This window comes from Anas acuta, chromosome 5 (genome assembly GCF_963932015.1).
Source record: "Anas acuta chromosome 5, bAnaAcu1.1, whole genome shotgun sequence".
Classification (NCBI taxonomy): Eukaryota; Metazoa; Chordata; class Aves; order Anseriformes; family Anatidae; genus Anas; species Anas acuta.
In genome coordinates this window covers 23361709-23377905 of record NC_088983.1, presented here as the reverse complement: position 1 = coordinate 23377905, position 16197 = coordinate 23361709, and the positions used below count along the sequence as shown (strand labels likewise).

At 46.5% G+C, this 16197-nt stretch overlaps 1 protein-coding gene across 4 annotated transcripts; it reads right to left on the bottom strand.

Moving 5' to 3' along the window:
- Positions 1-976: 976 nt before the first annotated feature.
- Positions 977-16158, bottom strand: ANGEL1 (angel homolog 1). 4 transcript variants are annotated; one of them, XM_068683125.1, is made up of 11 exons: positions 15994-16158; positions 15525-15653; positions 11585-12184; positions 10848-11074; positions 10214-10283; positions 9002-9435; positions 8184-8310; positions 7238-7348; positions 6397-6466; positions 5786-5949; positions 977-4956 (listed from the first exon to the last, which is right to left on the bottom strand). In XM_068683125.1, exons 3-11 carry the CDS (start codon positions 11949-11951, stop codon positions 4787-4789), a joined length of 1740 nt encoding a protein of 579 aa, XP_068539226.1. In that variant the 5' UTR covers positions 11952-12184; positions 15525-15653; positions 15994-16158; the 3' UTR covers positions 977-4786. The 4 variants fall into 4 exon arrangements, with proteins under 4 accessions (XP_068539226.1, XP_068539227.1, XP_068539225.1 ...); XM_068683126.1 differs by lacking the exons at positions 15525-15653; positions 15994-16158 and adding an exon at positions 13927-14054; XM_068683124.1 differs by lacking the exons at positions 15525-15653; positions 15994-16158 and adding an exon at positions 13466-13618.
- Between the last annotated feature and the right edge of the window lie 39 nt (positions 16159-16197).

The window sequence follows — 16197 nt, the reverse complement described above, 5'->3', positions numbered from 1 at the left end:
AACTTACCATAACAGGAGAAGCCAAACTTGTACAACTGACAAAAGGAAGGAGCTTGAGGCATAACACGCATCTATGTTAGCATTACAGCAGGCAAGTTCGCTGCAGAAACTCAGCATCACGCTTTGAAACATGATGCAGTACCTCTGATGGCAATGATCGGCCAGCTTGTGCATCTCTATGTGACCGAGACACAAAAAAGCACTACAACCAACCCAGGCAGCTACAGTCTGGTAGGGAAGAGGTCACAGACAGCAATTCAATTAACTTGCACCACGGGAAGCCTACTGAAAGGAGATGGTATCCCACAAAGGCTTGTACGCTCCTCCTTTAGATGAGCCACAAAAAGGCTTCATCTGCATTTGGATGAACCCTAAATGTTTGCACAGTCCAGCGGTACATTCAGCAAACCTTCATTAGTAAGGTGGTAACAATGGGAGGAAAAATTGCAGTCTAGCAGAGCCCTGACCTGCAGACTGTTTGCTCAGATAATCACTTTCAAAAATCATTAGGGGCCCAACAAGTACCTTGATCTGCTCTTGAAAGAGCATCTCTGAGATGCACAATTTTTCTTGGAGCATCTAGCAGACTCTAGAGAAGAGGAACTACGGTCCTTTGATCTCCTGTGCTTCACAAAGCAGGTGGCACGAAGGGTACTAACAGCAAATCTTGATTTCTTGATTGTTTTTGTTTTTATTTAACAAGAGTTACTCCTATCTAAGTGTTGGTTTCAGAGCTCCCATCCCTCCCACTTCACTCTTCAGAGATGAGGGATGGGGAACTCACTATCTTATGGCTTAACACTGTTAAAATGTTTGAGTTTATATTATAACTTACCCCTAAAGAATTCACCCATAGCTTCTAAATGAAGAAATAAATAAACACCAGTAACTTAGAAAGATAATTGGATCTGGCAGTCATGGGAAAACAGCTGCCAGAAAGACACCTCATAAGGAAAAGGCATAGAGAAAGAAGACCTCAAGCAGCAGCCAAGGTTCATTTATTGACAAAAGGACAGAAATTAGAGCAATTACACTGTTTACCACTCCCCCATCCCATATATTTTGGGGAACTGATTATAAAGGGCATCCTCGTGAAGTGATGAACTTATGACTCTGAGAAAGCTAAAGAAGTTGGACTTCCATCTAAATGGTGTAATTAATTACAGCCTAGCAGCTGTGGTGCAATTTAAGCTGTTGTCTAGCTAAGATACTTTGTCAAATCTGTGTTTGCCTCTACAGCTGCATGTCCCTGCAGCTTAGGAGACTGATTATAGGGTAGGTATGCATGCTGCCAGTGGTCTCTGGCATCCCTTTCCCTAAGTATCAGTCTCCCTGAGCTCTCTCTACATCACTACTGAGAATATGAGGTAGAACCTACCTCTGTAACACCTCTTTCTGATTGTAAATATTCTAGTTCATAACTGTTTACATGCCTCTCTGTAATTTATCAGAAAGCCATGTTAATTGCAAATACTCAGACATTTAGGTCAAGAAACAGTGTTAAGAGTCTGGAATCTCTTAATTCTGCTTCCCACCTCCAGTTGCTCATTACCACAGTTTGTTATTATATCACTATGTGATATTCTCAAAGCATCAGAGCTTTGATTTTGAAAAAAAAAAAAAAAAAGCATTATTTTCTCCCTACAACTATGTAATAGCTGCCATGTTGGTGGCAGGGACTATTTCTATCCATCCCACCCACAAACTCCCCCTATAGTCTGTAGCCATAGGCACTCACAGGTCTCCCAACTCTGAATTGCTCTAGAGCAGCTATTCTTCTTTCCTGAAACAGGGCAAGCCTGTAGGGTCTACAGCAGAGCTACAGGGACAGTAATCAAAACAACCACAGCAATCAACTGTAATGGTCCTGCATTTCTGCAAGTTTCACCCACAAATGCCCAAGGAAACATATGAATGCCCAAGGAAACATACGTGAGCCAAGGCTTTGGGAGCTACAAGATTGACCTTTCTAATCCTCAGAAAGAAGAAATGGAAGATTTGCAGGCATTGTCCTGGGGTTTTTAAGCATATGGCTCTATATCCACAGTGTTCAGCAGCTTAACCATTCCAAGTACATACCATACAATTTCATGTATTGAAAAAAAAAAAAAAAAAAGTGTTAGGCTGACCTGTGAAACAGATTTTCCAACAAAATATATCTGGAACCTTAAAGCCTCACGACAGATGCCTTCATGCAAGATACACAGAAGAAAAGTCAAGTCTTTGGTCTAAATGTAATGGAAGAAGCAACTTGTGATGCTCAAGCACAGTTCCTGTGCCTCAGCCACATCACAAAACTGGCAGGGTGCTTGGGCAACCAGCTCATCTGACAGCATACTGTGCATGTGGGGCAGAGGGGCAGCAGGCCTGTCACACACACACACACACCCCTCCCACCCTTCATTACCTGACCATCAGAGCAGGTCAGCAGTTACAACCAAAGCAGAAGGTTAACATTTCAAGTGGCAGCACTATGTGTCACAGTGTTTTTTTGTTTTGCTTTTGATAGGTTGTTTTTAAACCTTCAGGGTCTTCCCAGTTTCCCTTTCCAATGTTACCAGCTGGTGGGAGTTATCTGCTACCAGGCTGCTTTCTGGCAACCTGCAAACAGCCTGGCAGAAAAATAAAGTTCCTAGTTGCACAGATTTCCCTTTCCTCCCCTCCTTTCACAAATAAAACCAATAACAAAATCCAAGTTAAAATACCTACGCAAATTAGTGCAGCTCTCAAAACAAACCATCCACAGAAACACACAGCTCTGCATCCCTCCCCAGGCACAAGCACACCGGTGTTAGACGAGAGCCATTACCTGTGAAACTTGGGGCAAATAAAGCTGCAAACATACTCACCCCAGATTTCTGTTCACTTATACAGATTCCTACACGTTATCCCAGCTGGTACAGCCAAAGCCATCCACACGTCACCAAGCAAATGCCACACCATGTGGCAGGGGCAAGGATATGCAGTTCGTATACAGTCATATGGGGACAGAACACAGCCCCCACCCCTCGTTCCTGTGACTTACAGAAATCAGCAGCATTTGGTTTTTTTTTTGGAAGAAGGAACAGTTCTTGAATGCAACCCATTTTGCAAGATAACCGCTGAGGCTAAATAGACCACCTCTGGGATCTGAGGATGCAATAGGAGACAACAGCTAAAGCCACTTCTTCCCTCTCATCACCCATCATTACTGTCTTGTGTAGCTAATTCATGTTCTCCTCTTTCATATCCTAGCCAGAAGCGCCTTGTTGAGCAAGTCTTCAAAGAGTTTAGCTACCAGGAGCACAAGCTGCTGCAGTTACTTTGTGTTTGTTTTTTCTTAAGTTAGAAATATTTTATTTTTCAATAAAGAAAGTAACATTTAAAATATGAAACTCCCCAGTGTGACACAAAAAGAGGAAATGGTATTTAAAGTCTTTTTGTACGCTCTCACAAAAATCCGACTGAGGCAGGACGGGATTTCCCAGCCCCATTTGTGAACAGGATGTTAGAAATGTTTCTGTCAATATTGCTCCCTTCTCTTACAGCAAAACTGAGCACCAGAAGTCATGCTGAACTAGGGAATCTGCCCCAGGAACAGGTACAGTTCTGTTGTATTCGTGCTGTCCAGGACACTGATGAGAAAACTACACTAACAGGACATCAAAGGTACACTGGGATCCAAGTGACTGCCTCCAAGGACACAGCCTTCCCTCCCTCCCAACGTCTGTCACGAGACAGGAGTCAGTCTTATGGGTTCTACCTAAGCATGGCTAGCTCAGAAAGCTGGGAGCCTGGCCCAGGAGGATGCCATAGGTTGGTTTTCTGTCCCGAAAGGCAAAACAGAACAGGGAGAACACAGAAAAAGAAGGGCAAGTGAGAATCTCTTCAGCTCTTCCATTCGATGGCTGTTTCGTCTTTACACGTTCCATTTTCATCTCCCTTTTGGGAGCTGTAGACTCCTGGGGTCGTTACACCTTACAGGACAGTTTTCTTCATCTGACATTCACTGGGATGAGCTTCTCCCTACAAGTTTCCTAGGAACCACTCCAAGACTGCCAGAAAGGAAGGAAGCCTTTCCCAAGGCCTCTAGGCTCTTGCTGTGGATCTAGAGCTCCTGTGGGTGGCTCTGTAGAATCCCTGCCTCCATTCCAAGCAATCCCCTTCCCTGGACCACTAGACAAGCTTCTTGATGGAAGGGGTCAATTATACAAATTTTACTGCCGGCAATGCAGCCCTTAATAATTATTAAGTAAAAGCAATTTCTAAGCAGTTAGCAGAACCGCTGCTCCCAAAGGCAACACCACTAGTTCCCAAAGGACCATGCTCCATAACCTATCACCCAGAAATTAAAAGAAACATTGTTTTGGTGTGAAAAAAATATTGGTGTATACATGCCCTACTGCTTGGTAGCAATGAACCAAACAGAAGTGGACAGCATTGCCTATTTCCCCAGTCCCTGAAGATCTTGTCACAGGACAAATAAACACGGGAGTGAGGTTGGTTCCTGCAGCACTAACACATCTGTTAAATGAAGCTGTGGAACATGGATCCCTTTAAGAGATGACAATGCCTGAACATAACCAGAAGCCCACTGGAAGCAGAGTTCAGGTTTGCAGAGACCCACAAAATACCAACACAGGAAGGGCTCCAACTCTTTCATCCCTTGTTTTTATGAGGGTGTAACGGGAGAAAAGGACTCTGAGGGCATGACAAAAATAAGAGTTTTCTTGCAAGCAGGTTGTGCATCCAGAGCCTCAAACCGCTGCGTTCAAAACAGCTTTTCTTTAGGGAAAGGGGACCATCACTAACCCTCTCTGAGGCTGGAGACCTCCAAGCCAAAGCTAGCCAGCAGGCAGAGATGATCAGATGAACAAAAAGGATTTGGTAAGCCATTTGCCATCAACAAGACATCTTCAGAGAGAAGGGAAAGGCGGCCAAGTAGCTTCAGGACTCCATCCCGGTACAGCCTGCGACCTGACAAAGTGGAAAGAAACATCAGCTGAAGGCTGGTGCTGTACATTAGCTCCACAGACTCTCAGAGGGATGCTTGTCAATGGTTTCTGATCCTTTTCCCGATAAAGGAAGACATTCTGCACAAACATTGCATGCACCTTTGGGTCTAGATGTGAAAGCAGTGAGCAACCTGTAATACTGCAATTCAATGGTTTCGTATGCTTATCAAGAATATGTTAAATTCAGCAGGCAGTTGCTTACAGTGGAATGAAAAGAGCTTCCTATAAATCCTAGAGATAGCTTCAAATTTTCCCCTGAGGAGGAAATTTTCCCCTTCACTCCTCACCTCCTCCTCAAAGTTGACTCTGACATAACGCAAACCGTGTCAGGGGCAGTTCCTGGATGCATTTACATGTAGTCTTTCATTAGACTAGCTGTTGTGTCAGGTAGTAGAGAGGTACTGTCACTGTAAGAAGAGTCACCTCCTTCTAAGGACAGTGTGTGGTCTCAGTCAGACTTGAAGTCCGAGCCTTGAACTTAGGACTCAGCACTGCCTGTTACCAGGAGCACAAGTAGATAGATAGACAAAGGAAACAGAATGCGTTCTGTTCTGGCTTCCTCAGAAGTCTACATGAACCTCCTCTGAGCAGCCTCAGTTTTTCCGCACCAAATACTGTCTTCTTAGATACCTGAAGAGATATTGCTTCCCCTTTGTGCATCACTTCAAAGTCACGCCCTGTAGGATCTACCCCAGACCAATGAAATGTTCTGCCCAGCACAGAGCTGCGCTGTTATACCTCACAGCCCTCTCCCAGTGCCGCAGGGATAACCCCTGCATTGCCACACTCACCCCCTCTTCTCCCATTTTCCACAGGCTCTGCCGAGTAGAAGATATAATCAACGGTGGCACCGAGTCCCATGGGCATGGTTGTGACCTCTGAGCGTCCCCTCTGTGGCAGGTAGTGGCTGTAGACAGAGGTCAGGTTGAGGCCATGCTGGATAACACCTGAAGACCTGCACATGAACAGCCAGAATTTACCAAGAAAGGAAAGAGGACAATGCAGCATTCAGTGTAGCAGTCACAGCTGAAGTTGGATGTTCCTTTGCTGATGCAACCCTCCAAACCATCTGTGTGTTTAAGAATACATACAGAGAGACAGCCTTCCTAAATTATTCACTCCCCTTGCACTGAAGACAGAGCAGACTAGGAACTTACCTTGTCTCCAATACCCTGTCCTGTCTATGCCCTTCATTCTTGGCCTCACTGACCCAATGCTGACAGGACAGTGCCCAGTTACTGGCACAACCCTGGGGGGAGGTGGATCTGGCTGTTCCAGACAGCCCTGCTTACTCTCTTCCACCCTCACTTTTATTTCAGTCTTTACTTTAGTCAGATTTTCAGCACTGAGGAAAATGAGACAGGGTTTGAAGAGCAGTACCACTGAAGGTGCACTCAATTACCTTGGGATGAGTGGCTGGAGTTCGGGGTCATTCACTACAGCAGCGTGCTTGGGCCAGTATGCAGGGCGGTCTGCAAGAGAGCAGAGAGATTCCAGACAAACCTACATAAATACTGGAAGAGGCTGCTCATCCCAAGTCTGAGAAGTTTCTCCTGAGACCAAACAAATTCTTTTGCCCAAGAAGAGCAATAGCTTCTAGTCAAATGCACCATACAGAAAAAATATTCAAAGGAAATCCCAGTCTAAGACTAACAGGAACATCCTGAGAGCAAATTGCTGCAAACAACTGAAAAGTCATATTCTGTCCTATGAAGGTAAGGACGTGTCCCTAAAGCATTTAATACTATCAAAGCCCAGGGTAGTTTTACCTTTAATCTCAAGTTCATTTGCCTTAGCCTACAGCTTACACAAAGGGCAACTAAGAAAGGCTGAACAGAAATGGAGAGCAGGAACAGCTATGCCACAAAGCCCAGGGATGCAACAGTGCCTACTGGGTACCAGCATCCAGAGACATCTGTGTTGCAGCCATTGTGATGTGATGGTCTTCAGGTTTGTTCTACTGCAACAAAAACCTTAAGGTGGTGAAAAAAATGCCTTTGTCAGAAACAGCCTCCTAAAGGGCCTGAACCTCTGTGCATCTCAAGGAACACAACATTGCAAGACTCAGTATATGAGGACAGTAATACAGTCCTCTGAGTTCTTGTGGAATCCATTAATAAACACACAGCCACAAAATGCTACCCTTCCGTCTTCACCTTTTCTCACCAGGCATCACCACCAACTCAGTTTTTCATTAAAATCCAGCTAGGAGAGTCATGAGCTGAAAAATATTGCATTAATACCTGGTTTAGCATCTGTCACACCTTCCAAGAGGACTAGTTGTGGTGGTCGTTCACAGGCAATATCGCAAAAATGGAACTGGAGCAGGAAGTCCCGGCTGTACTTACGTCTGCCTGCAGACAAAAATATAATTGAAGGGAATAAAACGTCTGCAGCAAAGTCACATCTACATACTACTGAGACCTCTTTAGTTCAAGATTTTCAAGCCCAAGCACCCTTATGCCATGAGAGTGGGAATCACTTAATCTAAACACACAACACAGCAGATAGATCTGTGTAGAAGAACAGAGCATTTAGCTAATGCATCCATCATGGTCAGCACCTTGATTAGACAAATTAAGGATGTCCTTTCTGAAACTCTAGATCCTAAGTTCAAAGGACTTTTATGCAGATTGGCTAGCTTGCAACTTGAGAAAACTCAAGTCTGCCTAAAAAGAAAGCACGGTTCTGCAGATCAGGATGAATGCAAGTTTCATATTCAAGCTTCCAACAAAAGCTGTTTAGCATGGGCTCAGTTTTTTTGAATCCTCGATAGAAACAGTCAGGAACACATTGATTTAAAGCAGGCTCTTGGTGATTTCTTAATAATAGTGTGCAAACACTGCCCAAAACTGCTCATACAAACACATGCAGCTAAAAGCTGTGGCTGCTGAAGATCATTTCCAATTGCACAAAAGCTAAGATGTGGGACTAAAAAAGAGGTATGCAGGGCAACTGTTACTTGTAAGTGACCATTCAGCTGTTGACGAGGGAAAGATGCCAGAAACTGGGCTGCAGTGTTAGACTCCATAAAAATTAAATTTAATTCACATATCAAGGAAAAGGATAGAAGAGAATCATTGCTGACTGCCTCATGCAACGCATGCCTCGGCTACTCAGAGAGTCAGCAATGCCCACAGACTCCACAGCCTCAGCAAACTCATGTTCTCAGTTCACACCGGAGCTCACCCTGTTTCTTTGGCTGGCACCGTGTAACATATTGGCAGTTGTCTGTTACACCCAGTGAACACGGCCACAGAGGGGCCACCAGTTTCCGTGAATGCAACTGCTGGGAAAAATCTTCCTGACCGGACACCTGCAAGGAGGCAAGGAACAGGAGGGGAAATGTCAGTAACATGTAACAGAACTTTTGCAAGTTGCAAGCTGTAGACAATACATGTATACACACTCACCAGGAGCAAAACCGGAGAATGCCCTCATGGAAAGATGTAAAATAAGCCATTTAGAATGTAGTGCAGACATTATAAACCTTCAGCTCTGCAAGATGGATACAGTTAACTAAAATTCTCATGACTGAATATATTTTGTGGACATCCATTACTGAGCTGAAGATTTAGCTCGAAAGCCAGTAACACATTAACACATTTGAGTGCGGATACACATTAACAAATGCCCACAGGAGTCTAGCATATGTGCCCATTTCACGAGCAAAACTGTTTTCATATCAAACATCTACATAAAATTTCAGTATGTCTCGGTGGACCTAGGCACAAAAATCCCATAGCAAGGGAGAACCAGGACCTGAAATTAGAGTGTCTGTTATCGCTGGTTTGCCTCTAGAGAAACCAAAATAGGTGAGTTGGAAACAGCACACATACATTTGTCTGCTTCTTTCCTCGGCAGTGCTTGAGGCATTGAGGATGAGTCCTGAGTAACTAAATTTAGTATCGGGACTATTTCCTCATGAGGGAAAGAAATACAGCCATGCATTTCTTCAGCAGCACACAGCAAGAAGCTACACAGTCCGAGCTCTGGCTGGCACCTACCTTCCAGGCTGGCATCCCATGATAGGAAAGCTGACCATTCCGGATGAATTTGTAAAGTGGAGAATCAGGCACAGAGTTCAGGTCTCCACACAAGATGACAGGATAGTAGCTGCCTTCAGGAGTTTTTGCAATCTTGTCAATCTCTGCTAGGAGCAAGGCCATCTGGGCAAGTTTGATATCTCCCCGCCGGGGATTGAACAGCACATGAGTGTTGGCCACGCAGAGAGGACTGACTGCCTTCAGATCCAGACACTCTGGGAGCAGAGGCTGTAGCAGCAACACCAAGCCCACGTTATCCCGATTGAGGACGTCCAGGCCAGGACGGAAATACTCTATGGGGCTGACGCTGATCAGCTGGAACCTGCTGTCCTTAAAGCACACCGCACAGCCGTCGGTCTTTCTCCCAGTCCTCCGTTTATAGAAGCAAGCAAAGCCTGGAAAGAAACCATCATGCATTAAAAGCTGATCTGGCCACTACCTTAGGCTCTCCCTCCATCACCGGAGAGTTCAGCAAGCCTGTGCAGTAGAAGAGGCTCCCACTACAATTTTGGCAGAATGCAATTCAATCTGGGAGACCTGTCCAGAAGGATGATTTCTCCAATCCCTACGCAATCCTATCTTGCTAATTTTCACACTGTTTTCTAAAACAGAACTTGGCTTAACTACAAAAGTCATCCATCACTGCCCAATAAAGCAACCCTACTTGTGAAAACCTGGTTGCTTAGTTACATAACATTTTACATTCCCTGTCAGCATTCCTTAAGGTCTCAGATCCCACTAGCTATAAGCAATGTTGGGGCACATAACAGGATTCATTACTTGGGAGGCATGGACTCCAACCTCTGCTCCTTTGGGTACAACATTTTGTACAATACAATTGCTCCTTTTGTAATGCCCTGGGCACAGCGTTATACACAATTCTGTCCCAGTAATCATAGTTTATTATTCACAATCGTGAGTCTGTTCTCTCTCTCTTTGTCCTTCTAGGACCCTCTCAATTTTGTTACTCTGATCTGTCAAATAGGAGAAAGATCAGTTAGAAAAGAAAGGGTGAAGCCCTAGGCAGACAGCCCAGAAGCAGGGCCAGCAGCTGCTCAGAGAAAAAGGAAGAAGAGTTCTATGAAGACTGAGTGCTTTGAAGACGTTAAGCAGGAAGAACTGCTTGACCAGTCCCATGAGTTGGAGGTACAGACACACAAACAGAGGACGTACCCATCTTCTTGAACGTTGGCTCCAGCTGCTCCCAGTAATGGTTCTCTTGCACCTCCTGGAGACACAGAACCTGGAAGGAAGGCAGAGACCTCACTCGCTCCACCAGCATTTGCCAGTTACCTTGTTTTGGGGAAGGAAGGAAGTGCAAAAGTGCACTCACATACTAACCCTGCAAACAAAAAGGCCATCACTGCACCTCTGTCCTGTACTTCCCAGCCAGAGAATGACAACTTTCTGGGTCACATTAACTTATCACTCAGTTATCCAGTGATGAGGTGAAAGATCCTTCATCACACCAAAAGAGTCACAAAATCCTCTCCTATGCTGCCCTGCAAGCCTGGCCCTTCCCTCCCAAAAATGCATTACCTCTTCTTCCACTTCTGCTGTTTACTAAGTTAACCCCTGCTATCAAAGTATTACTAATTGCTACAGAAACACAGTCCAAACAAAATAGGCACCCAAAAAATGTATACTTGAAGCCTCAATTAGTCTCAGAGGAATCAGCACTGAGTTACCAAGTAGCATCTTCCCAGAACTTCCCCCACCCCTATTAAACAAACAAACAAGCTGTTAGATCAAATAAGAAGTTAAAATTCTGGCGATACCAATGTGGAAGGGGCTCAGTCATACTCACATCAGGATCCCAGTGCTGTATCTCCTGTAAAATGTTCGGAAGGCAGTAGTCCCAGTTCAGGATGTCCGGATGACAGTGTATGTAAAGATCATGGCCCTGTTCCACCAGGTCCTGGGCCAGGATGTTGTAAGACATGACTCGAAATTCAAAGAGAGGAGGAGTTTTTGAAGCCTGCTCTAGCTCACAAGGCTGGACAGAAAGATCCTCCCAGTCTCTCCATAGAATTTCTATATGCAAGAGACAGAAAAGCCAAATTACAGCCATGTTGGGTTCCCCCCTGATACTTTTGTTTCCCTGAGACCCAGAATATAGTCAATCACATTCTCTAGGCTTGAGCAAACCCTCACCCACTTTGGGTTTTGGGTGCTTTGTTTGGATTCATTTGTGTATACGTCAATGAGGAAGGGTTAACAGAAGACCAGACTGAGCATACTGAAAAATTCTACCAACTTTTGGGTTCTTTCTGTATTTTTCAGGCACAGTTCCTGGGAAATTAACATATCAATATCCAGACAATCTAGAAGCACTGAGATTACTAGCTGAAAACAGCCCTGCCTCAGCAAAAACTTACTTTGTAGCTTTCAGTAGCAGATCTTGTCAATTCTATACAAACTGATACAATCATTGTGGTACAGACAGGAAGCCCAGACCCATTCACCTCACCCAGACACAACAACCTAACCAGGTTCCCAACAAATTCCCAACTAAGCATTAGATTCAGAGCTGTTGCCACTGACCGTGGTAGGGTACCTCCTCCAGGAGGGGACAAAATTGTACAGCATCCTGAACAGGCCAGGCAGGGGGCTCTGTTGGCACCATCTCTGCACCACCTGCTAAGCTCCATGCCAGCACGGCCGGGTCTTCGTGCTGCCCTCCCACACCGATAGGGGCACAGCCAACCATCTGGTGATCCGTCTGTGGCACCACAGCTGCCCACGGAGCGCTGCCCACTACAGCCACTGTCTTCTCTGTTGGTAATTTTTCCAGTTTAGTCACTGCATGGTCTTGTGGTTCTGAAGAAGCCAAGGCACATAGCTCCGTGAGCTGCTGACCGGCACACCACGTGACTTCTGGAGCCGAATTCAGGTCGCTAAGGCTACTCATCAATAGCTCTGAACCTTCTAACCAGTCACTAGTGAGCGTTGCTGATGCTTTCCCCACTGCTGGAGCACTCTCACTGGCTGGCAGATTCCCTGCTCCTTCTTCCAGCCACTGCTGGAGTAGGGCTTCCTGCTCTTCCTGGACCGAATTTCCTCTGGTTGCAGCAAAGATGCCTTCTATCTGGGTGGACGTGCTCTTCGCCAGAAGCACATTCTTTCGACAGGTAAAGAAAGCATCTGCCATTAAGAAAATAAATTAATTAACATAATACAGATGAAAAGCCTTTCTCACTTTTTTTTTTTCCCCAGTGCATTTGCTGTAGCTCAGTGCAATACAACCATTCCGCATGACAACCCAAACAAGTGACTTCCCTGAAGAAAAGTAGATACAACCTAAATAACTTACCCTGCCTCTTAATGCTAGGCCACAGTCCAATTCTAGTTATATTAGTTAAAGTCACTGAAATTGTACAGCACAACAATGGCTTTACCAACGCCACACAGCACAGTTCTAACTCAGGCAGTGCCACAGCCAGCTGGGTTAAAAGGTGCTGTGGAAATTGTACTTGCTCTCAACAACACATGAAGGCGCAGTCTGTAGAAGTTAGCTGATGGGGTATGTGGGTTACGAAGCCAAGTGCTTGTAGCTGACCACTTGGAGCAAGTTTCTTTCCAGGGATTCAGTAAAAACGGTAAGGTAAGAAGCCTTGAAGTAGTTTTTTAAAATATGAATGTGCTAAAATACTGTTCCGTAATTAAGAGGTGAAAAATAAAGAAGCAGAGGGACAGATGTGAACAACTGAAGGCCTTATCAGAGAGAATATAGGCACAGAAGGAATCCTGATAAGGATTTAAAAACACCTGATGATTGATTTATGATTTAAAAAAAAAAAAAATCCCTGCTGTTCATGTAACACTTTTGGATATGCTGATATGAGTGGTGCACAACAGAAAGAGCCGGGGGCTCCTTTCACCTGTATGGCCATCGCAGATGACGCACTGCTCTCTTGCTACGAATGACACACAAACACTGCTCCCGAATTACACACAAACACTGCTCCCTGCTGCAGACGAGCAACTCCCTGCTCCTCCACACGGCTTTTTCGCTGAGGTTCCCCTGCAACCGCCCCTCGGAGCGGTCACACCAGGGGGCCAGCAGCACCTCCGTGCTGCCAGGCCAGGCCCCGCGGGGCGGCTGAGGGCCGGGAAGGCTCCCGAGGAGGCCGCCCCCAGCTCCCCCACCCCCGCCCCGCGCCCCAGGGGCAGGCCCCGACACCGCGGGGCGGCTGCGGGGAGCCCCCGGGGCCTCCACAACGCCGCCCCCCGCCCGCCCGGGGCCGCGTTACCTCGCAGGGCCCGGAGGAGCCGCGCGGCCGGCAGCAGCACGTAGCACAGCACCGTGCCGATCATAGCGCCCGCCCGCCCGCACGGCCCCGCTGAGGCGACGCCGCGGCTCGGCCCCGCCTCAGCCCCGGTCTCGCCTCAGCCCCGGCCTCACGGCTCGGCCCCGGCACTCACCGTGCCCGCCCCGGCCCCTCGGTCCCCCGCACCGGGACGCGCTGGGGCCTGGCCCGGGCCGGGGGTGGCGGCGTTGGGGCCGGGAGGCGGCGGCCGCCTCACCCCGCAGGCCCGGGGGCGGGTTTTTAAGCGAAAGGTTTCGCCCTCACAGACCTTAAAAGCTGAGCCTGCCACACGTTGAAACGGGGCAGTTTCAGGGAAAGGAGAGGTCCCACCTCAAGTGCACCTTCCTCGTATTTTGCTTCTTTCCGCATTTTGCTCTGCGCAATGTCTAAAGGCAAACGGGTAAACTGAGCGCCCTGTCAGCTCTTCGCACCAAACACATATATTTAATGTGTTATATTAATGTACAAAATGGTGAAAGCTAATTCAGCTGAACTACAATTACCTTTAAAAATCACACTTGTCACCTGCTAGGGAGCATTTCAATCCTATACCTGTAATGCTTTTATACCTCTTACCTCTTATACCTCTTACTTAGAGGCTGATTTCTGCTTCAGGTTAATCCTTCTAATATTTTCAGACAAAACCTTTGTGCTGCCTCTGGTGTTTCCCCTTCTGCTTGGGAAAGTCACACAGCACACCTCTGGAGGGTGATCTCACCAGAGATCTTCTTCCAAACTCTCTTATCAATGGGCTCTTGCACTAAATTCAACAAAACATCCATCAGCCCTGCCTGCTGTGCCGACCAGTGTTGCCAAACCGTGCCCTCGATGGTCACCTGCTGTTGTCTCTGCCGTTATCCTCAAACAGTTTCTGTCTCTAACCCTATTTGTGTATTCTGATCGGTACAAAGGGCGCCCACAGCTAGGACCTGAGCTGATGTAACTAAGGACATAAATAATAATCCAGCCAATTCGTTCTAAAATCTGCAGATACAAAACCCCACAGATCGTTGTTAGCAAGAAGCACACTGACTACTGCAATGCGGTGCTCTGCTCTGTGGGGTATTTTCAAAGCGAAAAGGCAATACAGTGTCTTTTTCAAATAGGCAAAGCAATATTTCCAATACCTGCAACCAGAGTTTTACATGGATCACCGTGCAGTGGCATCAGAGTGCTTTCTTATTTCTGCTTCTTTGAGTTAGGACCAAATGTGTCATTGAGGGGGAAATTGAGGCACAGAAGCAGTGACATGTCCCAAACTCCACAGATGTCTCTGGCAAAGCACAGCACTGGACTGTGGTCTCCCATATCCTGCTGTGGGAAGCAAACCTCTGGAAACCATCACTGATGTCTGCCTAGAGCAGACAATGTTCACCAGAGGAAAGATATGCGGCAGCAAGGGCTAGTGACCAGAGCATTTAAAACAAGGCTGTTCTGGGAGAGGAAAGATCAAAGAAAGCATCTGAAGGTCCAGCCCAGCCCACATCAGCCTAATTGGACTGGAATGGGAGAAGAACACTGGCCAGAACCACAGACAAGCATCTCGACAGCCACTGTTGTTTGGCCTATGCTAGAGAAAAATATTTACAAACTTTGGCAATAAAATCAAAGCTGACAGCGGTCGTTTGCTTTGGGGTCAAACCTTCCACTGATTTATGCAGCATGCTTTGTTCTATATATAAAATAACCCTATCATGGCCTCTAAGGACTGGACTAGTTGGGGGGTTTATGTAGAACCTAGGGAAACAAAAACACTAAAAATACCCCATCTCTAGGGAAACGGACTAAATGTATCTACCAGTTCTGCTCAACCTTTATCAGAAAGCCTCTTGTGTTACAATTTTGGTTCTAGCCAAAATGGAAAGGCTACAGAGACCTCAGTATCAGTTATGCAAAATAATAAGTGTTGAGCAAATTTAGCACCAACATCAGCTGGTGGGATGAACGAATACATGATTTGAGGCTCCGTTAAGTGCTGACATGTTTACAAGCCACACTGTTACAGTGTATATGGGGAACTTGTCAGCAGAGAAGCCTGAATCCATTCAAGACGAAGAGGCTAATACACTCATTTTACCCTTAGCTCCTTTAAGACTGCATGTGCAGCAGCCTGACTTTCTCATGTGAAGCTGTACGAACCGCAGTGCTAACCCAGGGGGAGGGAGAGCTCTCACCAGAAGCCTGGCACCACTCTCGATATGCCTGGGGGTCTCACAGCCAAAACCTCATCCGCTCTCTTCTCCGTTACCGGGTGTTGATGCGATCCGAGCCCAAGCAGCGCTGGTTCCCAAGGCACCCAGAACCTGCAGTCAGGATGCAGAGGTGAGGTCACAGAAGAGCTCACCAGGGTTCTCTTAACATCCAGCCAGCCCCTGCCAACACAAAACATCCTTGTGAGCAGTATAAATCAAGAGCGTCAACCTTACAACTAGCACCATTGCTCTTGGAGGCTTGTCAGTAGTAGCCGAGCAGCTGTGCTTTGTGTGCACACCTTAGAGGGAATGGTAGGGTCTAGGAGGTGGCTGCAAACCCCTTGCTGACAGAACAGAAAAAGCAAATAAACCCTCAGCTCACTGGTGCTGGCAAGGAAACGTACCCATGGAGAATGAGTCTGAGAAGGACACAGGTGTGGTGCTTACTTACCTGCTAAGTCATTTCAGAAATAGTCCGAAGTAGGCAAAGGTGGACCAGCAGGATCCAAGGGGGGGAAGGCAGCAGGGAGGCACCACCACAGAGAAATGGGGTGAGCAGGGACCCAAGGTACCAATGCCCAAAGATTACAGCTGCCATCTGGGAGCTGGCTGGTAACAACCAGGCTGGCACCTTGCTTGGAGAACAAAATGCGCC